This window comes from Arabidopsis thaliana, chromosome 4, assembly GCF_000001735.4.
Source record: "Arabidopsis thaliana chromosome 4, partial sequence".
NCBI classification, from domain to species: domain Eukaryota; kingdom Viridiplantae; phylum Streptophyta; class Magnoliopsida; order Brassicales; family Brassicaceae; genus Arabidopsis; species Arabidopsis thaliana.
In genome coordinates, this window is record NC_003075.7 from 14,185,941 (window position 1) to 14,197,162 (window position 11,222).

General features: G+C 30.9%; 1 protein-coding gene across 1 annotated transcript; it reads left to right on the top strand.

The window, feature by feature from the left end:
- Positions 1 to 6,628: 6,628 nt before the first annotated feature.
- YUC8 (Flavin-binding monooxygenase family protein) lies at positions 6,629 to 8,362 on the top strand. The gene has a single exon (NM_119016.3). The coding sequence runs from the start codon at positions 6,748 to 6,750 to the stop codon at positions 8,026 to 8,028; it is 1,281 nt and encodes a 426-aa protein (NP_194601.1). The 5' UTR covers positions 6,629 to 6,747; the 3' UTR covers positions 8,029 to 8,362.
- Positions 8,363 to 11,222: the final 2,860 nt, after the last annotated feature.

Consider the following 11,222-nt stretch of genomic DNA (forward strand, 5'->3'; position numbering starts at 1 on the left):
TGTGTTGAATCCATATTTGAATCAAACCAAAAAATGAAGTAATGCATTGGTCCAGCTTTCGGTTTTTAACTTAAATTCCGGTTTACAGCTAAATATAATAAAAACCAGGACCACACTTGGGTTCGGAGTTTGTTGATTTATGTCTCTTCATTCGAAGTTGGGCGGCACCTAGTTTCAAGTTTTTTCATAACCTTTTTATTCTTTCAACAAAAATATAGTAGTACTTTAATTAATTATATCAAACACAGAGTCTAATAAAATATGAACCTTGGTTGCCACATGAAAAACCTTCGGTTGCGCCAGGTGCAATGGCCCTGTCAAGATAAGGTTAAATTCTATTTAATTCCTTTTGTTAAAATAAAATTCTGTTTAATTCCATATTGATTGCATAAATTTGCTAACTTATCGTTCTCAATGATCGATGTAGTTTCAGACATTCGATCGATATATTTTCTAAGTTTAAAGTGTCATGGGTTTATTATAAGAAACATTAATCGCTCATCTTTAGACGTGTCACTCAATTTATAGTCAATATTTTTTTTAAAAACAGAGATTAAAATAGAACAATGTTAATTTTGTGTGAGTACATATGAATATATTTGTTCTTTAGGAAAACAAGTTTTATAGTTTTGTGGTGATGATTTTCTTGTTGACAATCGGCGACGTAGGCAAGAATCTTTTTCATGTGTTTTAATTATAAAAAGAGTGTGATAATTGGTGCGACAAATAGTTTGTATAATTATTATGATTTTGTTAATTGCTAGTTTATTAAGAAATTATATTCTATAGCATGTGACAACTTCGAGGATATTGGTATGACGCACACTATTTATATCTTGAATCTTCTACCCAATAACTCCATATATTTCAATTAGGTTTACTTTTTTGTTATAAAATGTTTCAACTACTTTGAGCATACCATACCTATAAGATTACATATCAATTATGTACTAATATCATTACTGAGTTATAACCTATATTTTTTCTTACATAGGAAAGAGAGTTATATGATCGAGTGATCAGACTTTTTTTTTTTGCAATATGATAGACTAACAGTCTTTAACTCTAATTCAACTAATTATATGTTGGTCATGATTGAGATAAATACATATAGCATATATGAAAAAAAATCTCAAGCTAACCTTCAAATTCTCCAAGCAATCGAATCGGATCATCAGCTCATATGTTCTGGTTCATAAGAACACCCCTACTCATGTTCAAAAGATATGTTTGATCGAACATTGATATGTTCCAGTCGTTACAAACTATTTCTTTTTGTTTATAAGAATATAGTTCCTTTTTTATTACTTTGATGAAGCTATTTTGGTCAGCATAAATTATCCTATAACCAGACACATGAGGCATTGAGGCTTAACTACCGAAGATATCAATCATAATCTCTAACAGTTCACTAAAGATCAAAACTTTCAGACCAATTAAGCTGTCAAATGTTACAAAACGATTGCCTATTGAGATCTGCTCCTTCTACTTGACACATATATAAATAGAAACAATAAAATCTAGAAACATGGTACCAATTGTATTTATTAAAAACATAACTGTCATAATGTTATTTTTTCTTGTCTTGACAAAACCAAAATCCCTATTTTCTAAGGTTTTTGTGCCTATAATCTTTATTAAGATTTCCTGTCTTGAAAACTCTCTCCACGAAACTATACAACTATGTAAATAAAATCCATATATTTATCACAATCTAGAGAAATATATAAAACAAAGCGACCATATATTCGATCTTAAAGTTATGTGTTCCATTATTTACACCACTAATTGTATAATGTATATATGCATATTAGGTATAGTGCTAGTCAGATCTGAGTAATGTATGGGAGGAGTTAGTTTCACAAGATCTTGGAAAATCTATGGAGTTCTAAATTCCCAATCATTTTTCGTGTATAATGAAATGAATTAATTAATATTATTATTTGGCTCCTATAGATTCCTCAGATCTCTTATTCCTTTTTCTTTTTTTCTTTTTTCGTCGTCTCTTATTCCTTCCTCTATGATTATTTTCATATTCTTTTGAACGTTTTTCATATAAATAGAAATATTCTTATTTGTACTCTTCTTGAGCAATGCTAATTATCTTGTATCGATCAACAAAGAAAGTAATACTATTATTATATTTTCATCGTCAAACAAATAATTTTGTGTGTCTCATACTTTTATTCCACTACTCATTTTGCTATTATCTTTAATTTTCAGAAAGAAAGAAAAATGTGATTATAATAGTAACTCATGAATAGCGAGCAATTGTGTTATTTTCTATAGTACATTATGTGACCAATCAAAATCATATGAGATATTTTCTCGAAGATGATTCCAAGGAACTTACTTAATGCGGTCTAATGAACTGATAGTTGCTAATTGCTTTAAAGCAAACGTATAGAATATAATTTATTTATTTATTTAACAAGTAAAAAGAAATAGATGATTAATAATATAAAGAGTCCTTTTATCATTACAAATCAATTGTTAAATCGGAAAAAGCTGTTATAATCTCGGAAATGGCATCCCTTTACAATCATGCTCTGAGCGTAATCCTAAATTAATTTTTTGCATTGGTGATAAAATACACATTTGTTTTTCTTTTATTTTTGTAAGAATATACGTGTATTTATTTTATAAGCAGTGCAAATATTCTCTTATTTTAATCATTGTTGGTCAGAAGCAGTATGGAAAGATAAAATACAGATTGACAAATTAAACACCACACAATCACAATGATTATAAAAGAATAAGATCATAATTCTGTTAATTGAGGGAAAACGTCCTACAATTTGTTTTATTTAATCAACAACATGTATTATATAAATTTAAATATGGTTCATGAGTACTGAGTAATGACATATCCATAACATTAATACAAACCATTAGATTATGTTTTGTTAACCATTACACTAGATTATGTGGCTAACTAACTTGAACAAATTTCATGTTCATATATATGTATACTTGGCTCTTAACCATTATCAATGTGGGGGATAATTGTATTTGTTTATTTCAACTATTAAGAAATCAGTCTCAAATGGATTTTAAAATCAATAAGAAAAAATATATAATTGTAAACTCGTTAAAGAAGTCATAATTTTGAGATTTTGCTATATAAAATATGATTGTAAGTTTTTATCTGATACTATTTGTTATGAAAAAGAAGTAGATAAGTGTTCTTATAAATATTTAATAAACATGAATTAAAGACAACTTTCATTACAAAAAAAAGAGTTAACTAACTAAAAAAAAAAGTGAACTAAATTGTAAAGGAGTATTCTTGAATAACTTAATTGATACGTACCAACCGTAAAGTTACACCATAATATAGTAATACTTTGAGATAGAGTGCACCGCCATCTGTAGGAAACGATAGAAATGTATAAATCATTAGTATAATGGTTATATATATATATATATATATATTAATTGGTTCTTAATATTAAAAATAATAATTAAGTTAAATTAAAAACTTTCTGCGGATGAGCTGCATATTCACTTTACGCCTAATTGTGATGAACGATTCGTTCTCGTATCCCAATGATTTCATCTTTCTCTCTTTCTCTTTACGCGTGACTATCCATATACTTGATTATCGTTTTCATATTTATTTATGCTAATACTTTGCTTTAATTTGTTAATATATGTTTAACCTTATATACACGCATGACTCAGTTGTTGCGATCTTAGGTAAAGATCATTGTTTCGAGTAGAAAAACAAAGGTTCTGCTCACCAACGCATATATAAGGTTCTACCACGATGAAATGCATGAATATAAGGTTCTACCACGATGAAATGCATGAATACAATCATATTGAATGTTTGAGTTTTTCTTTTAACAGCCTGAATATATGAGTTTATATAATATGTATAATATATGTGTATGTCTTTTTTATTAATACTCCTAGTGTTTTTTACTTTATTTCTCTAAATCAAAGTAGAACATAGAAAATAAAAGGAGAAATATATATAGCTGGCCTATGAAATAACGCGAAGTCATTACAAAACTCCAACGACAAAAACCAAAAATAAGTATACAAAAACGTACAATAAAGGGATCGACATTCGTGAGAGAATTGATCGTCCACTCTTTAGCTCTCTCTATCACATAAATTAAGGCTTTCTGAATCTATGGTTACTATCGAGTATAACACATTGATATTGTAATAATTATAATAAAGAGTTTGGTACATCTCGTTTATCGTGATTAAAAACAAAAACAAAAAGTTATTAACTATAAGTGGTCGTGACTCATGCACGATGATAATACATTGATTCATACCTAATAAGCTTTTCTAGTAACCCAACCCATATCCCAAAGTGCTTAATATTCAACATAAAAAGGTGAATCCATTTTTTTGTGCCGTGAAGTTCTATTTGATTTCACATTTTTTCGGACCAAGGATCATGATGAGTTTAATAAGAATGAATCTCTTCTCCAAACGAGATTTAAAATCCGATATGATAACGATACAAAATTCTAGCCGATTAAGCTAAGAACATTAAATGAGTGTATATCTTTTTTTAAGCATAAACCTATACATACTATACACCTATACATATATATTAGTGATTGTGTATACATAGATATGCCAAACTCAAAGCTTCCAAAATGTTATGACATGAAAAGAAGAGAAAACTCCATGGAAACCAAGGTTCCATGCACATGGCTTTACATCTCTAATTTTAGGTTTCTTCTTCCCACAATCCCTTCTAGTGGGTTTTGGTGGGATCCTCTATAATATTTTCTCTAATATAATAAAGAAATTTTCTTTTGGCAAACTCAAAAACTTAACTCATAGCCACCAATACGAGTCGCTTTTAGTTTGTTTACTTTCAAAAAATGCACTTTACAATTGTGATTTCAAGTACCAATGAAGAGCAAAAAGATCTTTATCATTCTAGCCAAGTTAGTCACCATCACTTGGCTAGCATAGCCTAGCTAGTTTACAAAAGCTAAAATCGTGTTATTTTCTACTTTATTAAAGCTAATAAAAGCCTTCCTTAATCATATACCTATCACATATTTTATTTTGATGGTTCTATTGCCTAATTTAACTTTAGATATGAACACATTAATTTAGATGCTTCTTTAGGTTGATATTAGGAGTAAACAAGAAGCAAGGTGTTAATATATGGATTTTCCATTTAAAGTGTCTAGATGATCATCCATGATTGAAATCGCAGAGAAACAAAATTTGAACTAGTCTGTCAACTCTAAAATAACATTTTAAACCATTAGACTATCATAAGTTAATCAATAATGAGACTACTATAATAATAAATTTTAGTAGAAAAAATTACCAAAAACAAAAGCTCTTAGTAGAAAATATTAACTAGTCCATTGAATTTTTATATTGGACAACTCCCAATAAAAGACCATCAAATTTCGTTAGAGAGTTTTGATTTTTGAACATGGAAAAGTATATTTTTAATAATTAAACTTTGAAAATTGATTGAGGAAACCAGAAAAAATGAATCCGAGAGAAAAATATACATTATGGTAATAAAAGTGCAGCGTCTACCAAAAAAAAGTAATAAAAGTGCAGCATTATCTTTTCCTTTTGCTAAAAATATCAGATTTATCAACTAATAAAAATATATTTTTCAAAAAAGGAAATTTAAAAACCAATTTACTGTTATAATCAAAAATATTGAAAATTAATACAATCAACATGTATTTTTTTATAACAATATATATTATGCATGTTTAAATCGGGATAATGACATAACTATTGTACTAATACAAACAAAAAAATACTAAAAATTGTGGTTCTGTTGTGTGTATTCAAACGCACTAATTTAGTGTCTTTAGAGATATTTTAACGAAAAATCATTAAAAAAACTGATGATTTTAGTTGGAAGTACAATAACAAACTGAAAAAAAGATATGAGATTTGTCTTTAATATAATAATATAACACAGAAACTATAAGGATATGTTATTATAAATCACATTTTCCGTACCTAAAAATTGGATTTTCATACTATTTGAAAAGAAAATGAAAAAATGTGGAGATGGCGGGACCAAGAAAATAATAATAGTGGAGAAGCTTAATTGAAGGGAATGGGTTTGATGTGGAATTCTGCATTTGGTTCCACACAATTTTCACAGCTTACCTTCCTCATCCTCTCCACGTGGCTTCCATTCCACGTCATCTTTTTCTTCCCCACGTGGCTTCCTCTCGTTGGTCCCACAAAGAATCACCCTTCTTCAACAATCACCATCGTTGCTCCCTAATTCCATCACTTCCCTTCTCTAACCAAAACATTTATTTCTTAATTACTATAGTAACACACAAAAATGGTCGGTAGAAAAATTTGTATTTCCCAATACACGTAATATTATTACTTCGTCGTCAAGCATTATCACTGTTTATTACTAGTGCTCAACCGTCACAAACCCCATTAGCTTTTTAAAATAAAAAATTACTACAACTCTAAGCAATCATACTCACAAAATACTCTGTTATTATTATTTAAAATAAATATCAGAAGCTCATGATTATTATAATTATATTATATGAGTAAAATAAAATATCGTCGAGTGGAAAAATATTCAACGCCACATGGGATCTCTTCTTCTATATAAAGCATTGTAACCTCCAAACAAATATTCATTCCAAATTCAAAACCATTTCCAATACAACTTCCATTGATTCTCTCTCTCTCTCTCTCTACTAAAACTTTCAAATTCTCTTACTTTCAATACTTATTAAAGAAACTTATAAAAAAAGAATGGAGAATATGTTTCGTTTGATGGATCAAGATCAGGATTTAACTAATAACCGGTGCATTTGGGTCAACGGACCGGTCATCGTCGGAGCTGGACCGTCGGGGTTAGCGACGGCGGCTTGTCTCCATGAACAAAACGTTCCTTTCGTTGTTCTCGAGAGAGCAGATTGTATTGCTTCTCTATGGCAAAAACGTACTTACGATCGTCTCAAGCTTCACCTTCCTAAGCAGTTTTGTCAATTACCGAAAATGCCCTTCCCTGAGGACTTCCCGGAGTACCCGACGAAGCGTCAGTTCATCGACTACCTTGAGTCTTACGCTACCCGGTTCGAGATCAACCCTAAGTTCAACGAGTGTGTGCAGACTGCTCGGTTCGATGAGACCAGTGGCTTGTGGCGAGTCAAGACCGTGTCGAAGAGTGAGTCGACTCAGACCGAGGTCGAGTATATTTGCCGGTGGCTTGTGGTGGCTACGGGAGAAAATGCGGAGAGAGTGATGCCGGAGATTGATGGTCTTTCTGAGTTTTCCGGTGAGGTGATTCACGCTTGTGATTACAAGTCCGGCGAGAAATTCGCCGGGAAAAAAGTTCTCGTCGTTGGTTGTGGAAACTCCGGCATGGAAGTTTCTCTTGACCTAGCAAACCATTTCGCTAAGCCTTCCATGGTCGTGAGAAGCTCTCTTCACGTGATGCCGAGGGAAGTAATGGGTAAATCAACGTTTGAGCTTGCAATGAAGATGTTAAGATGGTTTCCTCTATGGTTAGTCGACAAGATATTGTTGGTTTTAAGTTGGATGGTTCTTGGAAACATCGAGAAATACGGTTTGAAACGACCAGAGATGGGTCCAATGGAGCTAAAAAGCGTGAAAGGCAAGACACCGGTGCTTGACATCGGAGCTATAGAGAAGATCCGGTTAGGAAAGATCAACGTGGTTCCAGGGATCAAAAGGTTTAACGGAAACAAAGTCGAACTTGTCAATGGAGAACAACTAGACGTAGACTCAGTTGTTCTAGCTACTGGTTACCGCAGCAACGTCCCATATTGGCTACAAGAGAATGAGTTCTTTGCAAAGAATGGTTTCCCAAAGACAGTAGCTGACAACAATGGTTGGAAAGGAAGGACAGGATTGTATGCGGTTGGGTTTACGAGGAAAGGGCTCTCAGGTGCGTCAATGGACGCGGTTAAGATCGCACAAGACATAGGCTCTGTTTGGCAACTTGAAACAAAACAACCCACGAAACGCTCAAGGGGTTCTCTTCGAAGGTGTATCTCTCAACAGTTCTAATTTTTAGGAAAAAAAAGATTAGAGTTTTAGGACAGAGATCACTGACAAAAGAGAAGAGCCCTCTCCTGAAGACCCAAAGCGAATCAAAGGGTGTTGTGCGTGTTTTTTTGTTACCTCCTCCACTTAGTGTTTTGGGCGTTTTGTGTAAACAGAGGAAGATGTGGCCTTTTGTTTTCTACTTTTTTACAATCTTTTTTTTTACATACATTTTTAACAATTATTTTTTGGGGGTGGGTTCTTTGATTTTTTTGTACAAGTTTATGTTAACATCTATATTGTATACACTTTTCTATTTTTTTTTAAGCCAAATATATTTTGATTTCAATTTACCATCTTTCTATAGTCTTGCCAACCTCTCTTACTTTCCACTTACTGAACAAATCACCATGTTTTTTAGACAGTAGTTTGAATGAAACTTCGATACTTGGATTCATTGTGGAGTTGCGGATTCGAGTTCTACTACACTTAATTCTTCGTTGTTGTTTTGGCCCTGTTGAACAAATCCTTTTTTAGGTGCTTAAGGAATTGCAAAATAAGTATAAATATATAAAAGCATGCGAAATTATACTATGACATAAAGCCATATATATATATATATATATTCAAAAATTTTGTGTGCACAGGAAAAACTTTGAAAATAATTGATTTGATTATGAATTTTGTGAGAATTTCAGACATATTAACTTTCAATGTTGTTGGATTAATGAAATTAACTTTTACTCTCGTAGTGATTTTTTATGGTCCATTGACAACTCTTTTAAACTCTCGGATCAACAACCCAAGAGCAGAGCAAAATATTTGAAAGCTCACAAAAAAGGTCGTCACAACTCACAATTATACACATAATCACTATTTAACCTAATAAAGCTTCATTTTATTCTAAAATTTGTGAAATTATTGAATTTGTAATCATTATAGTATTGAATTCTTTAAAATTAAGAGCTTCTTCGTTGACTGATATATCTATCAAAATAATTTTCAATTCCGGTGAAATGTATATGTTGTTGACGGAAAAAACAACTTCATTAATGAAAACTATGTAACTAAATTTGTCTAAACAGAAGTTTAAAGATGATCTTCAAATACATGTGATATCTAGGTGTTTTGTGTGAATTGAAATTAATTAATTAGGCGATTAAACCTAATTAACAGAACAAATAATTAAATCCCACTTTACATTCGATTTGAGTCATTAATGAAATTATTAGTGTCGTGGTTCATGCATCGTTCCACTTTGCACGGAAAACTAAATCGGTACATTAATCTTTCTAGGTAGTTAAGTTTTCTTCGATCCAAGATTGGACTCATCTAAAAGCGTCTTCAACCATGCATTATGCAATTTGATCCCCTCTAAAATAAACTATACATTGTTGTCGTTGCTAATCATATGCATTATATAGAACTAATTTCCTACGTCAACCAATAAAACAGCGAAATGGCTAAATTAGAACCAGTTACTAATTCACAACATGCACTGTCTTTTAACCTGGTGGATCTGATTCGTATTCATATTTATCATCGAATAATTAGTGTATCTTATCTAGCTAAAACGTAGAGCATTATAAAAGAATATTATTCCTTGGAAATATTTTGAATGACTATTTCCAAACCATCTATTCATGGTACTATTTTAGTGTATCTTATTTTTTATTTAGTAATAAATTTGGAAAATAAAACATAATAATGATAGTTTAAAGCTTGTTATTATCAACAATGTCAAAGCAAAAACAACTATTCAAAACTTGGAGAAAATATTTGGTCGACATTCGTAACCACGGGGAAGAAAAAATAGTATGTACTACACTTGTATATGTAGTTATGTTCTGAGGGGAAAAAAACAAAAGAGAAAAGTGAATAAATTTTGCGATGACAATTAAAACCCACATGTGTTGGGTCCAATGAAGAGATTTAAATCCATTAATTAAAGAGATCTTACAATGTCACATCAAATGTAGATCGGCCTATGTCCAACGTCAAAGGATAAAGCCAGCAGTTCAAAACCAATTTCGACCACAGCATTTTGTACATTTATGATTATTATTTATTATTGATATGTAGAATTGATAATAATTCAAATTTTTAAAAAATTCTTATATTTTTCTTGCTGGTATTTGTTATCCTGTTTTATTCTACGAAAACATTATCCCTTTCTAGTTTCTATGAAAAATAGAAGGAAAATATATCATGTTAAATATAATGTATTTTGTTTGGTAAAAAATGTTAAATATAATGTATATCATTTCTATATTAATTCTCTCAATTTCTAGTGTATTTTTTTTAAAAAAATATATGATCGATGAGACCACACGTAAAAAAAATCGGCAAATTTTGAACTAAATAGATACAAAAATTCACAAAACTTCAAATATTTTAGGCGTTTAATAGTTTAAATTTCATACTATAAAATGATACAAACTTGATTTTTTATCAATTTAAACTAAACATATCAGATTTGAATTAATAGAAAAATTTCAAATGAAATTATCGATACATTTACATAGGTGTTGAGTCATATACGGGATTAGAATGTCTTCTAGTAGCGTCAAAATCATATTTTAGTGAGGATATATTGATAAAAGAAAAGAAAAATAGATAGCTAGCTCCATAAATAGTAAATTTTAAGTTCCACCAAAGTACTTGAACTGGACATGTCTATAATATCTTGGAAGTAGAACTTCTGATGATTATGACTATATATCTACTATAACGCTTGTATACACCGTGAAAAGTCTATTTCAAAACCCATGGAGGAGTGATCATTTAGCCTCATGTACCCTCACCGCATGTTACCTATTTAGAAACTACAAGGTGAGATGTTGAATTTGAGTGACCATTATCTTTTTGCTTTCTTCTTTGTTTTTGCCATACTTGTCACTTGTCATCTCACATTCACACTTATTCTCAATCTATTTTCATCACCTTGGCAAAAATCCTAGCTAGATAGGCATCATCTTGGATTCTAGTTATGTGGTCTGGTTGTGAATATTTAGCTAGCTAGAAATCTATCACATAGGTAGATATGCGTCAATATACATTTACAGTGCCATTTACTTTTCTTTTTTACGAAATTGCGTAACAAGATTTCATACGACTTTGATTTAAAAGTTGTCAATCACACCAATTTTACATATTTCGACCAAATTCTTATTGTTTTTCAAATAAAATACGGTCTACTTTGACTATCAGATTAACCC

Coding starts and splice junctions, on each gene's coding strand:
- YUC8 (NM_119016.3), top strand. CDS start 6,748: ATGGAGAATATGTTTCGTTTGATGGATCAAGATCAGGATTTAACTAAT.